This window comes from Pongo abelii, chromosome X (assembly GCF_028885655.2).
Source record: "Pongo abelii isolate AG06213 chromosome X, NHGRI_mPonAbe1-v2.0_pri, whole genome shotgun sequence".
NCBI lineage: Eukaryota > Metazoa > Chordata > Mammalia > Primates > Hominidae > Pongo > Pongo abelii.
The window spans coordinates 15,533,361-15,559,718 of record NC_072008.2 but is presented as its reverse complement, the minus strand read 5'-3'; the positions used below and the strand labels follow the sequence as shown (position 1 = coordinate 15,559,718).

The 26,358-nt window shown below is 37.8% G+C and overlaps 1 protein-coding gene across 6 annotated transcripts in view; it reads left to right on the top strand.

Moving 5' to 3' along the window:
* Nucleotides 1-26,358, top strand: part of PIR (pirin) — a 108,483-nt gene that overhangs the window by 6,027 nt on the left and 76,098 nt on the right. For all 6 annotated transcript variants that reach the window (XM_054544351.2, XM_002831412.4, XM_063721155.1 and 3 more), the window contains exon 3: nt 7,527-7,619. In XM_054544351.2, coding sequence (XP_054400326.1) covers nt 7,527-7,619 — 93 coding nt within the window. The remainder of the gene's footprint in view (nt 1-7,526; nt 7,620-26,358) is intronic.

Genomic DNA, 26,358 nt, shown 5'->3' with positions numbered 1-26,358 from the left:
TTATCACACGAAAATTTTAAAAATCCCTTAATGTCATCAAATAGCCTTGACTAATCTTGTTCTTCACTGATTTAGCCTCTGTAGATGATGCTTTTCATTATCAAGGTCTCTAGATATTGAGTCAAGGAAGTAGGCCATATAGTCACAGCTCAAGTCCATTCAAGGCTGTATCTAGATCTCAGTCTAGGATATGTGCTGCAGTTTCCTTCTGCCTTCTCATTGTTATCCCCAGGTTCCAGTCTAGAGGCGAGTAAACCCAGAAGGTAGCCTGAGGTGTTGGAGTCTATCTTGAGGCGCCTGTTCCTTCAGCTGCTGCCGTATTGTCTTGATGTAGGCTGACCTAGAATCACCTGATTCTTGGCTACTACCATAGGCATTATTGCCCTTATATCAGTTAGGATTAGGTTCAACTGTGTGTAACAGAAAGCATCATCCAAAACCAATGATATACATAAGTAAGTGTTTGTTTCTCTTTTGTAAAGTGCCAAATAGGCACTCCAGGGTGGCCTTCCACTCTTATCAGGGACCTGTGTTCATTGTATCTTAGGTCATAATTCTTAGTACATTCTTAGTGCATCGCCGTATAGTCCAAGACAGCTGTTAGGGAAATGGCAACCATTTACCTTCTGGCAAAGAAAGGAGGAAGAGGGGAAGGGCAAAATGATACTCATCTGCTGTCCGTCCTCCTCTTAAAAGGAATTTTCCTTAAAGTTCCACCCTGCAACTTCTACATTGTAGCTAGATTCAATCATATGAACACAACTAGCTACAAGAGACGCCATGGACCTAAAACAAGTACCACTCAGTATATTATGGAGTACCTTTTATGTACACAGAATTATTGTAAGTTCAGTGGAGCATCATAAAAAAGCATAGCATCGGTCCCATCCTCAAGGAACTATTATTCTTGGTAGCTACTTCCAGTGCTTCCTGTTGTAAATAAAATTCCAGGCTTTATTGTGGGAGTACCACATGCCTGAGGGGTGGTGGCCACAAGTTTTGACTGACCTCTTTTTTTTTTTTTGAGACAGTCTCTGTCTCCCTCTGCTCACTGCAACCTCTGCCTCCTGGGTTCAAGCAATTCTCGTGCCTCAGCCACCACGCCTATCTAATTTTTGTATTTTTAGTAGAGACAGGGTTTCACTATGTTGGCCAGGCTGGTCTCTACCTCACAGCCTCAAGGGATCCATCTGCCTCGGCCTCCCAAAGTGCTGGGATTATAGGCATGAGCCACCGCGCCTGACCTGATTGGCCTTAAGAGACTAAAAGAAGTAGATTGGAAGCTGCCACTTGAATTCAGCAGCTAAAGCATTTAGAACTATTTGAATGAAAAATTCTCATGTGGCTCAAAAACGTTAAAAGATTGTCAATTTGATATGTAGAGAGAGAAAGATGTGAATGAATTGGGGACTTAGTGAAAACATTTTAGAAAATCAGAGTTTTGTAAATTAGATCTTGTCTACAGATAACACATGTTTATTTCACATGCTATTGAATCCGTGCTAAATGTTTAGAGAATGTTAGGAAGTTTGACGAGGACTAATACCCAGTACTGCAAATAACACTTTAGTACAACAGTCTAATGCAAGATATTCTTACTTTTTGGAGGGAAAATGTGTCTTACACATATCACCAATTTTCTGACAAGATAATCAATTCATCCTTCTGACTCTTACCTCAATCAGCCCCCTAGCTTCTTCAGTCGCTTTCTTGTGCTGGCTTTCTTCCTATGTGTGTTCATATTTCATGGATTGGTGACCAGAAGGATCAAATGGGCAATAAATATGACAAATAGTACTGATTTGGTCTGAATCTATGTGTCTTCCCTACTCCAAATTCCTATCCTGAAACCTAATACTCAGTATGACGGTATTAGGAGGGGAGGCCTCTGGGAGGTGTTAGGTCATGAGGGCAGAACCCTCAGGAATGGGATTAATGCCCTTATAAATGAGACCCCGGAGAGCTAGCTGACTCCTTCCACCACGTGGGACACAGCTACAAGGCACTGTGTCTGAACCAGAAAGTTGGCCCCTCACCAGACACCAAATTTGTTGGTGCCTTAATCTTGGACTTCTTAGCCTCCAGAACTGTGGGAAATTGATTTCAGTTGTTTATAATCCAGCCAGTTTATAGTATTATGTTATAGCAACTCAAATAGACTAAGACAGAAAATTGGCACTTAAATTGGGATCATTCTTCCATTGTCTTGAACAATAGGTCCTGGTTTCTGTTTTGATGGCTGACAAAGCTCCTTATTAAGTGGTGAAATGGTCATTTGGCCACACCCTTGGTGTTTTCTCCTGAACATGTTTCTCATTTTTATAATATGGGTAGGCTGAAAATTTTCCAAATCTTTAAGTTCTGCTTCTCTTTTGATTAACAATTCTGCCTTTAAATTATTTCTCTCTTCTTGCATTTTACTATATGCCATCAGGAGGAACCCTGTCCCTCAACGCTTTGTGTACAAATAGCATCAGCTAAACATCCAATTTCATTGCTTACAGGTTCTACCTTCCACAAAACACTAGGATATGAACACAGTTCAGCCAAGTTATTTGCCACTTTATAACAAGGGTAATCTTTCCTTCAGTTTTCAATAACATGTTTCTGTCTAAGACCTCATCAGAATGGCCTTTACTGTCCATATTTCTACAACAATCTGTTCAGGATTACTTAGGTATTCTTTAAGAAGATTGAGGCCGGATGCAGTGGCTCACGCCTGTAATCCTACCACTTTGGGAGGCCGAGGTGGGTGGATCACTTGAGCTCAGGAGTTTGAGACTAGCCTGAGCAACATGGTGAAACCTCGTGTTTACAAAAAATACAAAAATTAGCTGGGCATGGTGGCTGGCACCTGTAGTCCCAGCTACTTGGGGCGCTGAGGTGGGGGCATTGCTTGAGCCCAGGAAGCAGAGGTTGCAGTGAGTCGAGATCATGCCACCGCACTCCAACACGGGCAACAGAATGAGACCCTGTCTCAAAAAAAAAAAAAAAAAAAAAAAGAAAGAAAAGAAAATTCGGACTCTATCTACAGCTCTCCTCTTTTCTTTCTGGGCCCTCACCAGAGTTGCTTTTAATGGTTCATTCACAGCAATGTAGGCTTTTGCTAGCATGACTTCAAGACTTCCAGCCTCTACTCTTTAAGCATTTCCAAGGCTACCTCCAGTTTTAGGTATTCATTACATCAGTGCTCCAAGTTCTTGATAACAATGAAAAACTACTGTTCTGTGGGTGGTGGATGGTGATAAGGGTAGGACTAAAAAGAGAGAGAACCTCTTGTTTTTCACAGTTTGACAGCAGGGCATATTTGCTCATATAAAACTCTTTGATACAAAGAAGCAATAAGTATTTCTTGATCTTGTCTTTACCCATATTTTAATAGAACCACAACAACACAGAATTTAAAAGTTATCTTAGACCTTCAAACACTTTGTTTTGTACCTGGGGAAGTGATGGCTGTGATATTTGTAGGACTGGTGCAGTATAACAGATACCACCCATCTATGTAGAACCTACAGTACTTTGGGCACTGGACCAGGTGTGCTACATTCATTGTTTTCAATCCTTATAATCTTCCAAGGTATATATTATCATGTGAGGAGAAAGCAATGTGTAATAAGGTATGAGAATTCTCAACCTCTCCTCCTACCAATCCCAGTTCTGTTCCTGGACATTTAATAAGCCGATGTGGAAAAATGAATGACAAGACTGAAAGGAAACAAATTTGTTTGGTTGATTTTCACTGGAAAGGGCAGAGACTTACTAGTGGAAGAGAAAAGAGTAAATACAGAAGGTGAGAGGAGAGGAGAAAAGGAAAGAGGTGTCTTCAGATGGTTTGAAGTGATTTGAAGAGTTAGAGAAAATGGAATCATGGGAGACAGATATATACATGGAGAGGGGTAAGAGGGATTTAAAACATATCTTTAAATTGAAGCCTCTTTTGGTGTTTTTGAGAGGATTCAATAAATAATTTGAATTTATTTTCAATTACTTTTAAATATTGGACTGGATGAAATACCAGGCCGAGATAGGCTACAAAGTGCCCCAGCTTTATATGGGTTGCAGTCCACATTTTCAAATGAAGAAATTGAGAATTGGTTAGGTTAAAATCTTGCAGTAGCTTGTTGAATTTTTATATATATATATATATGTATGTATAATATATATGTTATGTATATGTGTGTGCATGTTTTTTCATAGAAAGTTAAAATAAGAAAGATAAAACCGGAGACTGAGACAGTTTCATACTTTCATTTCTAGTAATATGACAGAGTAGACATCCTGAAATAAATAACTTAAAATTAATTAGCTGAGCTGCCAAGGGGTTGCTGAAACTCTTAGAGTATAAAAACAATAAGAAAGAAAGAAAAAAATGGAAAATCTGAATAGTTTCATAGCCATAATGGTAATCGAATGAATATTTTAAAAGTTTATAACAAAGACAGCAGGACCAGAAGATTTTATAGACAAATTTTACAAAATATTTAAGGTGTAAATAGTTCTAATAATGCACAAACTCTCCAGGGGATGAAATCCAAGGAAGTGCTCCTCAAATCACTTCATGAAGCTGACATTACCTTGCTATCAGGACCAGACAAGGACAGCCAGTGAAAGCAAAATTACATCACATTTATGAAAATGTTTGCAAGAATCATAGAAAATTAACCAACCAAATACAACAATGTATTAAAAGATAATATATCATGACCAAGTTTGGATTATCTGAAGAGAGCAAATTTGGTTTAATGTTAGAAAATCTATTTGTGTATTTTATTAACATTAAGAGGTTAAAGGAGAAAAAATCATATAAGTGTCTCAATAGTGTGGACAAGACATTCGACAGAATTCAACATCCATTCATGTTTAAAAAACAACTTTGTAAACTAGAAGTAGAAGGGTAACTCTTTAACTTTATGAAGGGAATCTATAAAACACCTGCATTAAACAACCAGATTACCAATAAAACTTTATAAAGCAATCTATGTAAAATCAGGGAGAAGACAAGGATGTCTACCACCACCATTTCTACTCAAGACTGTTGTAGAGATGCTTGCTTGTAAAAATACAACAAAAAGAAACAGAAAATATAACAATTGAAAATGAAAAAAAAATCCCTTCTTATTTGCTAATGGGTGTTATTCGAAATATTACTACCAAATATTCACTCCTTCTCTACAACAGGATTTTACACCCACATCCATTTTTAGGCACATTACCCATGAGACACATAGGAAGGGGTTAAGTGCCCTCCTCCCTGACTTTGGGCTTGGCCATGTCACATGCTTTGACCAATGGGATGTGTTAATGTGATTGTGAATGGTTGACTTGACTTGCTTTTTGCTCCTGCCCTTGGCTATGAGAACATAATGCCCTCCATAGTGGCCACTGTTTCAGCTTGAGTCCCAGAGTGAGAAGACATGTCAAGGCCAGCCAGGCCCATAAAAACCCAGAGAAATTGCAGTCGGCCATGGCTTTAATCCAATGCAAGACAAATTTTTTTTGTGAACTATTAAGCAAAACTTTATTGATAAATACACTGGTGATATGAACATCTACAAAGAAAACCCAAAAGAAGCTACAGATGAATCATTAAAATTAATAAGAGCTTAGCAGGGTTCAAAAATCGCCTAGCACATTTCTAATTTCCAGCAGCAAACTGTTCAAAATATAATGTGTAAATGCTGTTTGCAGTAGAATTCCATTAAAAATACCAGTTAGCTAGAAAAATAATGTTTAAATATATGTAAGACCTTTATGGAGAAAATTGCAAATCCTTATTGAAATATGTTTAAAGACCTAAATAAATGGGGATAGCCATGGTTCTATTGAGGAAACATTGAGGAATACTCAATATTATATAAATGTCAGTTCTTCACAAATTGATCCATAGATTAAAACTAATTCCAATCAAATGTTCAAAATTTTTCTTCATAGAATTTGATAAATTTCCTAAAATTTGTATAAAATAACATGGTCAAGAATAAGCAAGACAATCGCAAACATATGTTGATGACAGCCAGATATGTTTCTATCTCTCATTTGAGCTTGAGATTGATCTTTAGTTGCCTGCTAGCCTTTGCATAATATAATGTGCACTCAATATTAATAGTTCTATTTATACAGATAACATTTATATGGATATATCAAATTCAGTGTGACCTAAAATGAAGTCACCATAGCTATTTCAAGGCAGCTTCTATTATGTTCTTTAAGTGCTGAATGGCCCTACCATCTTCCCAGATACCATAGTTAAAAATTTTGGAGTCAGTTAATGCTCTTCCTTTTTGTCTCATAAATATCTACCCAGTCACTCAACCACTCTCCATCACTACTGCCATTGCCTTAGTTCTGGCCTTTGCCTTCGCTCAGACTATTTGAGATAACCTTCTAGATATTCTTTGTTTCCTGTCCTCCTTTACCGAACCATCTTCCACAGAGTGATCCTTCTAAATCTGATCATATCAAACTCTGATGAAAACTCCCATCACCTTCAGGATAAAATCCAAACTCTTTTAGGATTTGTCCTCCATCATCTGCCAATGTATCTCATAATTCCATATGCATCTTTTGCCCCAACAGATTAGTTTCCCTTAGTTCTTCAAGCATGCCAAGCTGTTTTTCTGCTTTTCTACCTGGAATATCTTTCCTTCTCCTTTTCTCCCATATACTTGATTAACTCAACCATGTACTTCAAGACAGAGATTAAGTGCCATATTCCTGAGTTTTCTGACCTTCTTTGATCCATTCCCACTCTCATATGTGTAAAATTGTCTTCCTCCAAAGCATTTATCATCTTGTTGCAATAATTGATTTTCTAGTCTGTTCCCCTGTAAGATTATGAATCTGTTTAGGATACAGAATACATCTTGTTTGTACTTGACTATTTATATCTTAGATGATTATGAAATGTTTGTCCACTCTTTGCACTTCTCATAAAATGACAACTTTCTAGCACAATCCATGAGTCCTTGTGTGTGTGTGTGTGTGTGTGTATTAGTCCGTTTTCACGCTGCTGATAAGGACATACCCGAAACTGGGCAGTTTACAAAAGAAAGAGGTTTAGCTGGACTCAAACAACTCAATGTGGCTGGGGAGGCCCCACATTCATGGTGGAAGGCAAGGAGGAGCAAGTCACATCTTACATGGATGGCAGCAGGCAAAAAAAAAAAAGAGAGTTTGTGCCGAGAAACTCCCATTTTTAAAACAATCAGATCTCGTGAGACCCATTCACTATCACAAGAACAGCACAGGAAAGACCCGTCCCCATGATTCAGTCATCTCCCACTGAGTTGCTCCCACAACACATGGGAATTATGGGAGCTACAAGATGAGATCTGGGTGGGGACACGGAGCCAAACCATATCAGTGTTTATAAGAAGTTCTTCCTGAAAGCAATTTTTATTGTAAAAAGTTGCTCATTGGCTATGTAGTTTTCAATGAGGCTTGCTAGATCTGTTCATAAATGTAGCCCCTGGTAGTATGGTTTAAAAGACATATCTAATCTGCAAATTTTATTTTTATTTCAGTTAAAAAATCTGGATCCGTTTTTACTGTTTGATGAATTTGAAGGAGGTAGACCAGGAGGATTTCCTGATCATCCACATCGAGGTTTTGAAACAGTAAGTACAATAATTTGACTGCAGAAGTGTGTATTTTGAAATATACCTCTTTCTTCTAATAGAAAATTCAATTTTAAAAGCAATAAATAATAGGCTAAAAATTCATTTATAAGTTGCAGGCTATTTTACATAAGATATACTCAAATTTAAATATTTACGGTTTTTAGTATTCTTTGAATTTATGCCACCAAAAACATTCCTATTTGTGCAGTTAATAAATTGGCTTATTAAAATATTTTTGTAATTAAAATAATTCATTGGGGATAGAATAAACTATTTGTGATTAAAATACTTTTATATAGAAAACCTGTTTCTAATCATGTCACTACCCTCCAGTCTGGGCAACAGAGTGAGACCTTGTCTTAGAAAAAAAAAAAAGAAAGAAAAAAACCTGTTTCTATCTTGGTTCTACCCAAGAATGTTCAGATGTGTGTAACCTCCTGTAATATAAACTCCAAAAAACAATCTAAGAACTATATGAGTATTTATACTAACTTCTAAGGAATTATAGAATCAAGGGGTCCAAATATAACATAGCCTAAAAATTAGGATTTTAAGAACATACATATACATTTACTAGTTTAATTGCAAAATTTAGAGATTCTACTGAACACTTAATGTTCAGTTTTAGTTAGATACAGAAATAAAAATGTGTAACATAATATTGTGGCACTTTCAAAGATTCTCATTGTCCGCACACATACATTCTGTGGAAGCTCAGGGATTGTTACTTCCTAGTTACAATGTTTAACCATCTACTCACCAGAACAACCTGCATTAGTAGGGAAGAGACCAGGGCTTGTTAAAGGCTCAGTGTGTTTGTAAAGCCAATTAGTGAATGAGTAAGTATTTATTGAGTAAATATTTATTGGCTGGCGATATGCAGGCGTTGGTGTAGGGTGATCTTTTGTATGTTAGGGTGTGTTGTGTGTTGGGAAGTGTGGGCAGAAGGCAGAGTGAGGGAGGCTAAAGAAGGGTGAGGCATGATCCCTGCTTGCCTCATATGCAGTCTAGTTAAGGAGGTTAAAGATGTTTGGGAAAGAGGGCACCACCACAGTGTAAAAGGATAATGAACCAAAAAGTTTCTGGAAGTAGGATCAGGGTAGTTGGACTCTTTTCCCTTCCTCATTTAGCCATTCGCCTTCCAGTTCCCTTCTCTGCTAACACGTTTGAAGGCGCTGTGGCTTGCTTTGCAGCAATAATGGAAGCCATTCCTTTCACCTACCCTACACTCATGCTGGATTCTGACCCTGTTCCTGGAAGATGTCTCCACTCTGTGCTCCTGCTTGAGCTACTTCTTGTGTGCTCCATCCCATAGCTCCACTTACCACCTTACTAATCCTTCAAGGTCTTTTCGGATATCACCAGCTCCATCAAATTTTGCAGACAATCCCAAGAGGATGTACTTTCTACTTCATTTGGTCCTCATCGCATTATATTTTTACCAGTCTCATGCACATTATGCCTTTTTGATGACCTTGATTGTATTCTGTCTGTCTTGCGTTAGAATTGGGGATTGCCTCAACCTCCCCTCACATACCCAAGAGGATCATAAATTGCTTCAGCTGAGATCATTCTCTGTGTTCTCTATGTGGAGATACTTAGTAACTACTGGCTGAATTTAATTGGATAATAAAAAGTTGAAGACAATTAATATATTAAATAAAATGAATGATTAAATATATTACTTTCATTTCCATTATGGAAAATGCTTTCTGGGGGGGAATGCTTTATAAATTATAAGGTACTCAGCTTTAAGCAACTCCCTGAAGGAGTGCAGCTGTAGAATATTAGTGTTTGGCTCTTTTAAGAATTTTCCTTAAAACTGTAACTGTAATTATTTGTCAGTTCATTTACTTGCTAAAATTTATTTGTAACCCCCAAATCAGTACTTGTGGTGCTTTTGTGTTAATTCGTGGGCATGTGTAGAGTGGCAAAAAATTTGAGCTGCCCAATGCACACATTCCCAGCTGAGGTTGAATGAAGCGATGCTCTTTTTTTCTTGTTTCACAAGAAAGTGACCTTTCACAGTACATTTAGTGCCACTTTGTCCACACTTTTGTGCTTTGTGTGGGTAATTCCACTGTTTAAAATGGTTCCCACACACAATACACTAATGCTGTCTAGTGTTCCTAAGTGTAAGAAGGCTGAATGTGCCTTACGGAGAAAATATGTGTCTTAGATAAACTTTATTCAGGTATGAGTTGTAACACTCTTGGCCTAGAGTTCAATGTTAATTAATCAACAATATCTGTTAAATAAGGTGTCTTTAAAGAGAAATAAACATATAACAAAGCCATGTATTGATCAACTTAGCAAAATATTGTGACCAGAGGCTTGAAGGAACACAATCCTGTATTTATTCTAGGAGCAATGGTCTAGTATTCTCTAATTCAGTGATCATGGCAACTATATAGAACATTTTTCTATAAAAATGATGAGAATCAACTGTATCAGTTTTCCTCAGGAGTGTAGGTAAGCCAGAGACTCAAGTGGTAAGCAATTATCTCTTAATGTGAGCTTTAAAAGGCTGAAATTTAAAGCCAGGCCCACCTGTACGCTCTCATCACCTCCCTGGAGCATTTTCTAAATTATACAGGCTTGTAAATTTTGAAAATGCTGGCTAGGATAAAGAACAAATTTAGAATCACCTGTGATGTTAGCTCACCATCCAGAAATAGCTATTGTTTTTATTTTGATATATTTTCATTCAGTACTTTTTTTCTGGTACCACACTATGTTTTGCATCTTTTTGTTAGCTTAGTATTATACTATAAGCATTTAAAAATATTATTTAAAAAACTAATTTTAATGGCCTCATTAGGCATCTGCCGTGATGGTTGTACCAACTGATATTACCACAGTGATGTGTTCTGAAGGTTCCTATTTTCCCTCAACATCACCAACATAAATGTATTTATTTGACTTTTCTTACCTTTGCCATTTTTACAAGTGAAAAATAATGCTTTATGATAGTTTTAATTTATATTTCTCTTATTTGAGCGAGATTGATTTTCTTTTCATTTTAAAACATTCATTCACCATACATATTTAATATTCTTGGCTTTTTTTTTCCTGCTGGGTTGCTGGTATTCTTTTTATTATTTTATAGATGCTCTTCACATATTAAGGAAGTCAGATCATTTTCAGTGATAGGAATTGCAATAGTGTTAAGAGGGATTTGGCTTGTTTTGTATGCCTTCAAAGGTAAACTTTCGAATACAAAGCATAGATACAAAATAGAAGGAAGAACTTTGTAACGATTAGTTATGCAAAGATAGAATAACTAATATAAGCATGCACTGGAGCAACATAAGCATGTACTGAATGGTCACATACTTGATGTGTTATCAGGATCAAGGTCCTCAAAATAGTGATGTGCTGGAGCTCACATTTATTTATTTTTTAATAAAAATGAAACTTTACTAACACATGAGTATAAAATGTAACTAATATACATATTTTGAGTGCACACTCACATTTATTTTAACTGGTAGTGATACATGATCAAAGGAATGTGGAAAATATTATTCTATAAAATTCTCATTATCTCAGGTGTGACCCATGAACCAGCAGTGTTATCATTTGTAGCCTCAGTGTCCACTTCAGAGCTCTGGATCAGAATCTACATTTCTACATCATCAAATGATTGATATACACATTAAAATTTGAGGAATGCTGGTCTAGATCTTCCAAATCAGAAATACGATTCTATGAGATAAGTAAGAGAGAGAACCCAATTTTACTGGGTTAATGGCTAAGCCATTTTTAAACTTAACTCTTAGGTTTGAATAGCTATATATTTTTTATTAAAAATTTGCCTGAAAATTGAGAAGGCGTACTCTAGGGAAGAGGCACAGCTGGTGGTCACAACACAAAAGGAGAAATGCATTCAGTTTTTCCTACCAGGAGTTTGTTTTCTGGGGATGATTGTTTTTCAAAAGGCCTGAGTGGTGAAAGGTGAAATAGTTTTGCATTTACCCTGTTTCTGGTCAGGCCTGATATTGTGATTTGTTTAGGGCAACTTTAGTTATCAGAAACAAAGAACAATCAGAGACATGGGAAAGTCCTGCTAAAGTTTAGCTCGAAAAAGGAGGTACTTATAGATCGGACTCCGTTGATGAACCTCTCACCTACCCTAGGGAGAAACATGTGTTGTGCCTTTTGAAATCATCCTTAAATGATAGCCTCTGGACTTTTCAGGTTTTAGCACTGAAAGGCTCCTGTCCCCGGGAACCTCTCAGTCCTTAGCAAACTGAGATGATTGGTCACTCCTGTTTAATTAAGCTTAGGAACTATTAGGAGAAAACCATCCTGCCTGCTTTTCAGGGACATTTTAGGATGGCCTTGTCTACTGTGTTCTCAATTAGGCTGAGAAGTGTTTTTAAAATTTTTTCACTACAAGCCTCAGCAAGTTCTTTGATTTTGTTCACAAGAACAAAACCACCCTGTTTCCAAGGGTGTGCCCATCAGAAAAGCCACGCTCATAATTACTTGTCGGTAGCCGACAGTGTTTGCATGCAATGCCTAAACAATACCCAGGAGAGGAAGGGAAAGGTCCTGGTGATTCACACCCAAAATTTATGACCGGATTCAAACCTCCCACCTCCCACATAGCCTGTTTTTTTTTCTAGCTTGCTGTGCACCACTTTCAAAAGCAAACCCTACCATCAAGGCTGAAAAAAAAAGACTTGATTAAATTCAACATCCATTTTGGAAAACCGGGAAAGGATACTTTTTCAATATCATAAAGACTCTCTATTGTTCAGGGAGCATCTTTTGTTATATTTAACACTGAGATATTAGCTATATTCCTATTAATATGAGAAAGAAGACAAGACTGTCTACCAGTACCATCACAGTTTAATATGGTTCTGGAAACTTTGAAGCTATTAAGTAAGAGTTACAGTGTTGGAAAGGAGAAGAAAAATTATTTGTAGGTAGTAAAATAATAATGAAACTCACAGTGGCTTAATGTGGCTTTGGTTGGTGATATGACTGCAGGAGGGAGGAAGGCTCAGGATTTGTCCTGAAGTTGTGATTGTAGTGAAGCACACAAATCTTAGCATATATATTCATTTGGCATGATTTGAGAGTGAAGGTAACAGATATAAGAAGGAAGCTAAAGCCACCTCTACTCTCAAGACACCCCTTGGCACCACTGTACTAAGAATGTCAACCAAAACCTATTAGTAAATGGCTGGATATAAAATAACTATGAAAAATCAATAATTCTCCTGCTTAAAAGCAATAATCAGATATAATGGTGGTGTTAAAGCAAACTAAATATGGCTTGAGAAGGACTCTGTATTTCTATATTTGAGTCCTTGTGGATGCACCATAACCTAAATTAATAGATAGACAATATTGAAAACCTAACTTAGAAGTATGTGCCTGTAACAATAGCTGGGTCTTGGCTAATCCCAGCATCCATACTTCAACCACTCATACACTGCTGAGTGTTCAAACAAGGCAAAGACTTGTTTGAACCAATCCAGCTGTTTCTGTACCTCACTTCTGATTTCTGTACGTCACTTTCCTTTTGTTGTCTATAAATTTGTTCTGACCACGTGGCATCCCTGGAGTCTCTCTGAATCTGCTGTGATTCTGGGGGCTGCCAGATCTGCTAATTATTTTTTTTCTTGGTCCGTTAAACTCTGTTAAATTTAATTTGTCTGAAGTTTTCTTTTAATAGGGGAAAGCATCGTACTCATAATGACAGTAAGAACCCGATGTAATTCCCTAGAAAAAAGTTATTCTCCTTTAACCCAGTAATCCTACTTCTATGACTCTATTTCTGGGAAAAATCCAAAGTAAGAAGAAAGGCTTATTAACAAATGTTTATTCTGGTACAGTTTTAAAAAAATAAAAAACAGAGGCTGGGCGTGGTGGCTCACGCCTGTAATCCCAGCATTTTGGGAGGCTGAGGTGGGCGGATCATGAGGTCAGGAGTTCGAGACCAGCTTGGCCAACATGGTGAAACCTTGTCTCCACTAAAAATACAAAAATTAACTGGGCGTGGTGGCAGGCGCCTGTAATCCCAGTTACTTGGGAGGCTGAGGCAGGAGAATCGTTTGAACCTGGGAGGCGGAGGTTGCAGTGAGCCAATATTGCGCCATTGCACTCCACCCTGGGCAACGAGCAAGACTCTGTCTCAAAAATAGATAAATAATTAAATAAATAAAAATAAAAATGTATTCAAAATAGTAGAGGAATAATTATATATCTAGAAATTATCTATAAGAAAATTATTATATATTTGAAAGATGGAATGTTATGCAGCATTATCTATAAAGACAAATATTGTAGCCAATTTAAATATTCATCAATCATAAACTATTTAGATTGTTTTTTTTTTAACCTCCACAACTAGTGACTTTTTGGGTGCATAATTCTTTGCTATGGGGGGCTGTTCCATGCATTGCAGGATGTTTAGCAGCGTCCTTGGCCTCTACCCACTCGGTGCCAATTGCATCTGCCTACACCCAGTTGTGACAATAAAAAAAAGTCTCCAGACATTGTCAACTGTCTTCTGGGGGTATGAGGGGGAAAATCACCCCTGGCTGAGAACCAGTACTTTAAATATATGTGTCCAATAGCATGGCTTACCATGCAGTCATTAAGGAGAATGACATGGCTTGATAGGTCCTAATGTAGAACAGTCTTGATGATATTTGGAAAGTGACAGAGGCAAGGTGCACAATTTTTGTGGCATAGTGCAGCATTTATATAAAAAGCAAAAACTAGGCCTTTTTTCTTTTTTAAATGGCTTATTGCCAAGTTTATTGTGGGGAAGATGGATTATTATAATGAATGATTATTTCTACAGACTATCCTGATGCAAATAAAATAAAATTACAAAATACATGTTATAGTACCCAAAGAAGATGGTGTTTAGAGAGAAAATGAACACATCATAACAGGTACAAATACGTATTTACAAAGCTTTTTAAAAAGTAGTGGTTTATATATTTATAGGATTGTTCAACCATCACTGCTGATTCCAGAACACTTTCATCGGCCCAGAAAGTAAACCTGAACTCATTATCAGTCTTTTCTCATTTTTCCTTCCTCCAGCTCCTAGGAACCACACTTTCTGTCTCTATTTATTTGTCTATTCTGACTATTTTATATAAAAGGAATCATATGGTATGTGGCCTTTTGTGTTTGCTCTCTTTCACTTAGCATAATGTTTTCAAGGTTCATTCAGTTTGTAGCATATATATTTCTTTATATGCCTGACTAATATTCTATTGTATTGTATGGATAGACCACATTTTGTTATCCAGTCATCCATTGGTGAACACTTGGGTTGTTTCCATTTACACCTTTATTCATGGACTTGCCTGGATTATCTCTGAAAGGACCCCCAAGTAACTCGTAATGTGACCTCTAGGGAAGGTTAGTGGGTGACAAGGGAAAGTTGTGGACAAGATTATTGGTTTTCGCCGAACGCTTTTTTTCTCTTTGTACCTTTAGAATGTTTCGTTGTATTTGTTAATTATTTAAGAAATTCATGTTTTCGAAATTCATGTTTTCAAAATTCCTTCTTCGCATACCAGCCATTCAGATATTTAAAGATAAAACTATGCCCTCATGGTTAGTGAAGGTCCTGATGATCACTTGTTCTCCAGGAACTCTTGCTGAGGCCTCCTACTTGGTTTTGCCCTCTCCAGATAAAGTGAACCTTATCTGTGTTCTATTCCTGTCAACCAGATAAGCTAATAATATACGCCAATGTGTAATGGGGATGAGGACTTTCTCTAGGAAACATTTGTGCACCATTAGAGGGGCCCATGAGATTTAAGAGTGCCTTAAATCAAAAGCATAACTTTCTCCTCCACAACACGTTCCCTAGCTGAAAGGATATTAAAATAGTGAGTGCACTCATGAGTTTAGAAGTGGAGGCAGAGGACTTTCAATTTGCATGAAAGTTAGAAAATAATTAAGGAGGAACAAGATGGGTATAGTTGAAGAAGTTTCATGTTTTGAGGCAGAAGCTATCCCTTCTAACAGAAGGATCTGGGAAGGCTTCAGGGAAAATTTACCCATTTAGTAAGGCCTTAACCAATAAGTAAGATTTGACTCTCTGTATAGTGGAGGTAAAGGTGAAAGTCGCGGTATGGGGATATAGTAGAAACAGTGAGTCATCTAATCGGGCTTACAAATGGGATGTGGAAGGATGGGAGGTGGAGGAGTATTATAGAGTCTAAAATTTTAGGCTGGGCCATTACTGGGGAAGGCCCAAGCTTCGAAGCCCAAGCTTGATCTCTAGCTATAGATAATGAACAATATTTCACATCCTGATACTGTCAACTTAACACAATCATGTTAAAATAAAACCATCTTTAGCCTAAAAGTTCTGCTTTTTGTGGAGTGCTGTCTATGTCAGTGGTTCTCAGGTGGAGGTGATTTGTCCGTCTGGGTCATATGGCAATTTCTACACTTGATCTTAGCCAAAAGCCCGAGAAGCGACTCATTTGGCAATTTCTGTAGTCATTTCTGAGTGTCACAACTGGGGAGTGCTACTGCCATCTAGTGGGTAGAGGCCAGGGATGCTGCCAAACTTCCTACAGTGCACAGGACAGTTCCCACAGCAAAGAATTAAAGCCTCGTCTGTGTTAACAAGCGTAGCTCACATGAGGTAGAGTAGAAATTTCACTGAAATATTCTTTGAAAGTAGTCCAAATAAATTCCCAACAAATTTCCCTGTACATCCTACCCACACCATATTGCAATTACAAACAAAAACCATTCATGTCTTAAAGGCTACATTCCAAGAGTTTTTAAGTAGAAAAATTGAGTGTTGGGGGGGTGGGGGGGTGGGGGGGTGGGGGGCCGGGGTGCACCGGGCGCGGTGGCTAACACCTGTAATCCCAGCACTTTGAGAGGCCAAGGCAAGTGGATCACTTGAGGTCAGGAGTTCAAGATCAGCCTGGCCAACATGGTGAAACCCTGTCTCTACTAAAAATACAAAAAATTAGCTGAGCGTGGTGGTGGGCGCCTGTAATCCTAGCTACTCGGGAGGCTGAGGCAGGAGATTTGCTTGAACTCAGGAGGTGGAGGTTGCAGTGAGCTGAGATCGCACCATTGCCCTCCAGCCTGGGCAACAAGAGTGAAACTCTGTCTCAAAAAAAAAAAAAAAAAGAAAGAAAGAAAAATTGAGTGGGGGGAAATGTAATAAAGACTATAAGCCAACCATAAAAACATTATTTTATATCACCAAATATAAAATAAAGCTTTTCAAGTGAAACAAGAAATAAGTCCAAAGTAAATTAACATAGATCATTATATGATAAAAAGCTTCATGCAAATTGTCCACACTATTAACAAAGCTACTTCAGAGTCATCCAGTCAATAGACTCTTAGAATCACAGGCCTGTCTACACAGGATTAAACTTGAAGGAAATTTGCCATGCAACAGTATTAACTACTGATATATGAGAAGCTTCATATGTTGATACATTACCTGTAAGCCTCACAACAACCTTGAAAAGTAAAAATTGTTATCCCCCCCATTTCACAGATGAGGAAACTAAGGTCCAGGGAGGTGGTGACTTGCGAAGTTCACACAGGCCATACAGAGCAAGATTTGGTGGGCTCATATGATCCCACACCCACAGTTGTCCACTCTTTTTTGCTACCACTCCTTCTGGAAGAAAGTTCCCTTTCTATGTATCTGATATTTTCTCAATACTTTGGCACATTCAGATGATCAAAAGATTTTTCGTACCATTAGAAATGAGATTGTACAGGTGACATAGACCATAAAACTATGAATAAACACCCCATACTCCTTCTGCCACTCACTTACTGCGGGACCTGTGCTTTCATGGTCCAGGGATCTGAATTTTCCTACCTGTAAGTGCAAAATAGTGCTCTCACTTGTCCTCTGAACTTCCAGTATAATGAGGAAATGGATTAGGTTGATTGTACCTGGCTATTTAAGGACAATCATTTACCTTACTTCTTATAGCTGCAACACTGTTCATGATCTAGTAGTAACATGATAATAAACTCATGTTTCAGTTGCTTATAACTTACTACAACCTAATTTTTCCCTCTTTCCGTATACCTTTTCTCCCCACCCTACCTTAATTTTTCCCCCCAAATTTCTTCTTTTTAAGACCCACCTGGGAGGATTCCTCCTCCACGAATTACTCCCTCATTCCTCTGGAATCTTTGTCACAATCAATCTTTCTTCTAGATTTGCTTGTACTTCTCTTTAGCTTTCATTTCTCTTGTCTGCATGTTTTAGTGGTTTATCTTCTGCTAGAGTGGTAGCTCCCTGAAGGTATGGAAGCAATGACCACTGTGTTCCTTCTAGATGATTCCTGACTTCCTTGTTGTGAGTTTGTAATGACATTTTATCTTGGGTGGGCCAGAACGAAAGAAAGAAAAAGAAAGGGGAGGGAGGAATGATTAGCAAAGTAGTGGGCCTTTTCCTAGAGATAAATTTATTGTATTTAAAAGATTGCTCTTTATTCAGATATTGCTATTTTTCCTTGTTTTGGTTGTTAGAATGGCCTTTCTTTTATGAAATGATGATCATAAGAGATAATTTTTACTTTTCATAATCTGAATTTAAAAGTTGGCACCACCACCCACCATTGAGGAGTATTCTATAAAATACTTCACCAGTACTCTTCAAAATTATCAAGCTCATGAAAAACAAAGAGTGAGAAACTGTCACAGATGGAAGAAACCAAAGGGACATGATGACATGGATCCTGGGCCAAAAATGAATATTCATAGAAAAACTGGTGAAAGCCACATAAGTGATATAGTTTAGTTAATGGCAATGTATCAATGTTGGTTTCTTAGTCTTGGCAAATGTTCTGAGGTTATATAATATGTTAATGGCAGGAGAAGCTGGGTGGACTCTCCATACTATCTTTACAATTGTTATGTAAACTTAAAAATTATTCCAAAGTTTAACTTTTATTTTTAAAAGACTAAGGAAGGCAAAAAATTGGCATCCCTCTCTCAGACCCCTTTATTATAAAATGTTTTATTGCTTCTTGATGTCCAAAATCCTGGGGCCTGGGGCCCAATAACATCAAGTACAACGATCACACTCACTAAAAGTTTGAGAAATTCAATCTACAGTGAATTGAATCAGGGAATCATAATAATAATGTACCCATAAAAAGGTGTCAGCTGCTTAATTAAATATTATTATAATGAAATTTTAACAAAATATTAAAAGGAAAATTGACATGAGTCTCTGAAACCTATTCCTCTGTAAGACCCCTGTGAGTCCCAAACCTGCCCAAGACCATATGCGCAAACCAGTGTTTTCAGGCACCTCATTCTTAGGTGTCTGCCTTAACAACTTTTAACTGGAGACTGTACTAAGCAGAAGAACTTCCCTCTACGCCACAACATAGCTGGTCCCTTAATGACTACATGGCAACCTGCCACAGTGACACACAGTCTTTAAGCAGAGATGCCATGCATGTGCTACAAGACATATTTAATAATCAGTGGATCTATTGGCAAGACATAGATCTGGTTTGGTGGGGTTTGATTTTCGGAAAAGAATGAGCACACATCATTTGTGTCAGCAGAGGGCTCTCTTAAGCAACAATAGTTCTGACTACCCATTTTTCTTCCTTAGGTACAGAGAGAACACTTTTTTATGTGGAAATTTGGGTAGTCATAGAAATTAGCAAACCATTCCCTTCAGGCCCCTTCAGTATAACATGGAAATTAAAACAATGGAAATGAACATCTTGAGCGCAGTTTTGCCAGATGTAGGTGGTGCCAGTTAAGAAGTTGGGCTGCCGATTACATGGCGACCCAGGCGTAGCTTGTCTGAAGAGATTCCCCAAAACATTTATTCCTGATCTGGGTTTGAAGAAGAAGGGGCATTCCTGGTCCTGGGGTTCTAGAAGCAGCTGGAAGTTTCTGAGGGAGTTTGTGATTCCGCTCTTTTGAGTAGTTAGGTTTGGGAATATGATTATCATAGAACCTTGATGTCCGTGTCAGAAATTTTAATCAGAGTGAAAGAAAAAAATAGGTTTGGGAGACTTGAGAATGGGAACAACGTAAAAAAATAAGAGACAAATAAGTCAGTTGTTCTTTTCTTTGTAGTTAGATGGTAGATAGAACTCTTTGATACCCACACCGAAGAAGGATTTCATGATCACCTCATCTCAGGATCCTGTAGCTTTGGGATCTTCCATAAACCTACTCCCTTCACTCAGAAATCATGAGGCCCATTTTCAGCTTTGTGTATATTAGCAGTAGGACCCTTTCTTTGCCTGAAATAGCCAGTTTGCCTGAAGCCATTGAAGTTGGCAAAGTCCCCTTGTTACCTGTGTGAAATCCCTGCAGTTCTGGCTCCTATTGCAATTGTCATGGGATTTCTCCTCTGAGACAAGCCCTGTGCTCCAAGCACATACGTTACTGGCAATATGCCGTCAGCATTTGTGAGGCAGCATGGGGGTGGGGGAGTTAAAGTAGTTTTATTCTCAGGGACAGATAATGTTGGTTTAGAGCCTTGTTCTGCTATTATGAACTGTAACCTTAATCTCACTAAGCCATGATGTTTTCATCAATAATATATAGGTGATCACATATTTCCGGGATCAGATGCTTTGTAAATGCTGAAACGCTATGCAAATATAAGATGCTATTCATCCATCCATCCATCGATTGATTGATCAATTCATTCATTCATTGAACAAATCTTCAGTGCCAGCTGTATGCTAGGCACCATTGTAGCTAAGTTAAAAAAGTAAGTTAAAAAAGTCCCTGCCTTCATGGGGCTTACATTCTCTTAATGAAGACAGACAATAAATGAGTAACAAATAATTACATAATATAGTGTCCCATGGTGAAAAAGCTAGGAAGAAGAAACAAACCATGGTTGGAGGATAAAGAATTGATTGATAAATTAGACCAGATAGGCTGGTTGGAGGTGACCTTTCTTAGGCAGTAACATTTGAACAGAGGCCTGAGTGAAGCGAGGAGATGAACTATGAGACTATTGGAGGGGGTGGGGGGAACTATTCCAGGAAGCGTGAGTGAAGATGCACGAATAGGATCTCTGCCCACGGAGCTGTGGTGGCTGTGCCAACTCTAGAACTTACCCATCACCTGTTATGGGCCAGGTGCTTTGCATACATTACTCACTTAGTCCTTACCACTCTCGGAGAGCTCACCTCCCAGGTCTATGCTGTACATGAGGAGACTGAGCCTCCAAGAAGTGAAGGGACTTCACCCTGCATACCAAACCTGGTAAATGGCAAACCCGAGGTTTGCACCAGAGCCCCAAAGCCGGAGTAGTTTTTGGAGACAGGGCCACACCTGCAGGGGGCAGAGTGGCGGGAGTCTCTGAAGCACTGGTGCTTCTGCAGGGTGGTGGCAGGGAAATGTAAGGCAGGACCTGGTAGAGCTTTAAAATACTCGGATTTATCCATTGGCCGAATACCTGAACCGTGTTGGTTATCTTTTCCTTTTTGTTAAAACCACCTTTTGGAACTTGTGAAGGTGCGTATGTGGGGTTGGGATTGGGTGAGTCAGTTTAGTGGGGTGATTTTCCAGGTTTCTACTCAAGTCATGAAAACATTTTTGTAAAATAACTTGAGTCCTTAATTGTATGGATTCAGACATCCTTGAAGACCAGTTAGCAGCTTCTATTATGCAATATGTTCCTTGCTGGCATCTCTCATCAGCCATGACCTCAACTCGTGTTTTGTTTTGTTTTTCTCTTTTTCCTACCAAGCCACTAGTAGACCAAAAAAAAAAAAAAAAAAAAAAAAAGCCACCATTTTAAAGCAAATGGAAATTAAAGGAAAACAGTTTTCCCTGTAATATAAACGTTTTGCTTTAAAGAAGAAGTCTTGCATCTTATTCCCAAACACTGAATGAGGTACTCAGACTCTGCCTTCTAGATACCAGCCAGAAAGAAACAACAAACTATATTATCTCTTGCGTTGTAATTCTTCAGAATTAATTTCTAGCTCCTTGAGGTACACCTTTCCTAAACTTCACATGGCAAGTGACACTTTTCTTTCATCACTATTGTGTGTTTTGTCTTTCTGCCCCCAAACACAAACACACAAGGAAATAAGAACTGACAAGGAAGCAAAAATATTTAGTAAAGACTCACGGAAAGAATTAGAAGGAGGAAAAGAGGAAGCAGGACCAAGAAGCACGTCAAGTGCTTTAAGAGAACACCTGTTTCAGATTACAAATTTCTTACTTAATTAGACACATGCAACTCTTGAGTTTAAACATAACACAATTCGTCAGCCACCCACGGCAATTCTCCAGGTGTTTGTGATTATGTAATGCCCTAAAAAATCATCTGGATTGTGTCAACTCTCAGAAGTACTGCTTCAGTTTTTTAAAAAATCCTCTACAGACATTAATTTATATGTAAAGTCTCAGTCTAGCATTTACACTACTTAGCAAAAAAACAAATAAAAGGTTATAATAAGTAAAACGTCAGTGGTTTCCTTGGTTTCTGATTTTTTTCCCCAAAGGCTGAAAGTATGTTTTTTGCTTTAAGTAGTAAAAGATAGGCATTTTGTATTCAATAAAACTTCATTGACTAGACTTCTCTAATTCAGATTTTATGATATTTAGGATGGGAGCAACGAGGTTGAATTGTATAACCAGGGAAAGGAACATCCACACTGCAAAAGTAGAGGAAAGGGGGGATAACTGTTTCCTGAATCTTTTTAAAAAAGTGTTGAAATTGCTTCCTAAAATCAAATTTGGAAAAAAAAATCTTGATGTCCACTTAGATTTTCATCCTTAAATGAGTCATACTCATCACAATTTACTTTTTAAAGTTGCTTGACATATTTTTAGATGGTTAGCAACCTGAAAGCCCTTAGGCTTGGATAATTGAAAAATATTTGGGGATGGAAAAGAATATGATTTGAAAGGGACTCCTTTGAGAGCCCAAAAGGGAGCTTCAGCCCAAACAGAATGGAGATTGCCTTTCTCATGCAATTATTTTAATTAAAAATGCATGTGCAGCAGGAAAAGAAAAGCAATTCTAGACACCACCCCTTATAGTTTGGCTGATTGTTTGAAATCTGGAAGCTTTTGTTTGTCCTCTTAAATTTTTAAGCTTTGTATTAGATCCTAAATGCTTTGTTCCTATTCTGACATAAGCTCTCTCTATAAAAAATGCAGATCTTTTCCACACAGTAACACATGTTAAAGTCGGAGCTGCATTGTCCTACATGTAGTATGGAATTACTCTTCTGATTCTTAGTGTTTCTCCTTGTGTCTCACTGCCTTTCTATTCAGCCCCAGTTCACCTAAGCAGGGAACAAGATACTCATCAGCGTCTATGTAAAATAAACTATACCACTTTCATCCACTAATTAGCGGCAGCATCTTTGTTTTTTCCAAAATAAAAAAGTTGTTTCCATTGTATAAAAGTCAATTAATTATTACAGAAAATTCAAACTGTCAGAAAAATGGGAAGAAACATATCTGAAATTCTACTATCTGGAGATGAACACTGTTCACATTGTGATGTATGTTCATCCGGGCACCTCCATGCGTACTAACACAACTGGATAATTTTATTTAAATGAGTCCATTTAAATGCATTGTTTTATTTGTCCCCTTTAAATAGAATTGCTGTTCTGTAACCTGCTTTTTCAGTTAAATAATATTTCATTTTTTTCTGTGTTAATAAATAAAGGTCTATATCACTTTTTAACAGTTGCATAGTATTCTCCTATATGGCTACACTATAATTTAGTTGTGTTACTTATTAACCTATCATCCAGAATGTCCCTGTGTTTTGTTATTACAGTAAATATTGCAGAGAATGGAATTGTGCAGAAAATCTTGTATTTTTTTGTTTCCTTAGATTCAAATCTCAGAAGTGTACTATTTGCATTTAAATCCTTCGTCTATTTGGAACATGTTTTTATATGTAGTGGGGGATTACTGTCTTTTCTCATATGGTCATTTGTTCCAACATCATTTACTGGGAAATACATCCTTGCCCCACTAATTTGAAATTGCTACTCTCACATATTAATTTGCTATACAAATGGGTCTCTTCTATCCCTGTGCCAATGTTGCATTGTTGCCATTACCATAGCAATTTCTCAGATGGGGGTTTTAGACTTCAAACCTAGAACCTCTAATTTTTGTGGCCATCTGCCTGTGACCTGCTGGGGTAAAGGCCCTGCCTAGGCTATTCTGTTCACAGTATACCTCAATGATATTGTTCTGCAGGATGAAACGTGGTAAGTCCTTGTGTCAGCCAGCCCTGATTTGCACTGTATTATGTGCTCTGTAAATATTTTGATTCAAGAACTGGCATCCAATAAAGTTAGCTCAGGAAGAGGAGAGTTTATTATAAATCTGCAATATAAAACGTCAACAACATGACAGTAGCAAGGCTTTTATTGCTTTTAGTTTCGGTATTAGGAGGCATAATAAATAATAACTTGTTCTCCCAGCCTGAGTTCTCAACCAATTGAGAAGATAAAGGAGTAAGAAAGATGGCAGACAAAAATACCTTTATTTCTGATAAAGCTGATACTGGAGAAGGTGGCTTATATATGCAGGCAGGTGGGCTTCTGAATACTGCACCTGAAAATAAGGCAGATTTACTCAGATCTCACCAGCTGTGCTAGATCCCTGTAGGCTACCACCACGGGTGCTAGTCCCTCTCACGGAGACAAGGAGAGAAAGAGGACACTTGCTTTCTGTGGGTAGGCTGACTCTCAAGAGGAGGGAGAGTGGAGGGGCTTGGCTCTGCAAACTCAATTTCTACTTTCAAATCTACCAGTCCTACTTACTATATGTCTTCCTCATGAGAATATAAGCTTCATGAAGACAATTACTGTATCTGTCTTCTCCACTTTTTTATCTCCCAACACAGTACCTAGGACATTAAGGACTTCAGTGAGTATTTGTTCAATGAATGTTGTTGGTACACTTACCTTCTCAATATATTATTTTAAAATTATTGTATCATAGGTTTTATATATTTGAATTGATATCTTATGATTACGTCCTAAATATACAAATGTGTAGGGCAAAATAATAACCATTGCCGTTTATGATTTTTAAAACAACTTTTTGAATTTTCATATAAAAAAAGACTATTTAGGTCTACTTTTTATGCCTTAGGATAAAGCAAAAACATAGACAACAAAAACAATCTGACTTTGACATATTCGATGAGTGCTTGTATAGAGGAGGAAATAACAATTTTATTTGTGTAAAACAGCAATAACTGATGTATATGCTGAGAACTTCATAAATATTTTCTCTTCTCTTGCCTCGTGGGCATTTTTTGTTTTTCTTTCTTCTTTAAATCTTATAATATTTCCACTCTGTTGTTTATTGTGGATTTAGGTATTTCTTGAAGGAGTTACAGATAAATTTCCCAAATGCATACAAAATGGATGTCGAATCCAAATAGATTGTACAAAAAGAGCCCATGTCCTGACACACAACATTTTACGCTTTAAGTGCTAAATTGTGTATTTCAAATAACAATGTTGCCATGTTCCTGAGGTAATTTTAAATTCTTGCTAATTATTGGTATCTTTTAATCTTTATTTGCTAGAGTAATCACTATAGCCTTAAAATGAGAAGTTTTGAGTTGCTTGATTTTTCCCTTTAGTAGAATAATAAAATAAGAAGCGTTTAATTTTCTTCTGCTTTTTAGAGTTGATGCAAGTCTTGTTCTACCAAAAGGTACTGTGATTGCAGAAAGTCCTGGGAGGGTTTTTCTATCTACACAAAATGCCTACCATAGTTGACTACTGATTTTCAAATTCATTCTATCTAAATCTGTGCTATCAAAGGGAATTTTCTGTAAAGATGGAAATGTTCTATAATCTGCACTATCCAATATGATTGCCATTAGCCGGATGGGGCTTTTGAGCACCCAAAGTGTGGCAGGTGCACCTGAGGTGCTGAATTTTAAATTTTATTTAGTTTTGTTTTTGTTTTATTTATTTATTTATTTATTTATTTATTTATTTATTTTTTGAGATGAAGTCTCACTCTTGTTGCCCAGGCTGGAGTGCAATGGTGTGATCTCGGCTCACTGCAACCTCCGCCTCTCGAGTTGAAGTGATTCTCCTGCTTCAGCCTCCCCAGTAGCTGGGATTACAGGCCCCTGCCACCACGCCTGGCTAATATTTTTGTAGTTTTAGTGGAGACAGGGTTTCACCATGTTGGCCAGGCTGGTCTTGAACTCCTGACCTCAGGCGATCCGCCCACCTTGGCCTCCCAAAGTGCTGGGATTACAGGTGTGAGCCACCACACCCAGCCAATTTTATTTAATTTTAATTAATTTAAACTTAAATAGCTACATGTCGCTAGTGGCTACTCTATTGGGTAGCATAGAATTTCTTTCCACTTTTAGATTTAGTATGGACATGTCCCTGGAAAAGTTGACTTTAATTTCTGTGAATTCATTTAACATATTTTATAAACATTTATTGAGCACCTAGCGAGTTTGTGTGCTTGGTGTCAGAAATATGTTTCCTTTGGATTTCCTGAGGCAGCTTTTTGGTGAAGGTGTGGAGACCTCACATATGTCATCCCACACACCTGTGTGAAGGACCCTGCTGGTTCAACAGGAGCTGTCTCTCTTTCACCCCGATCTCCAGGGCCCACCATGCCAGGGCCATCATCTGCTGGGCTGAAGGGGTGAGTGGCGGCTCTTTTCACTCAGCTGTGAGCTCTGGCAGGCTCAGGGATGCATCTGCTAGGAGGAAGGGGCACCTAG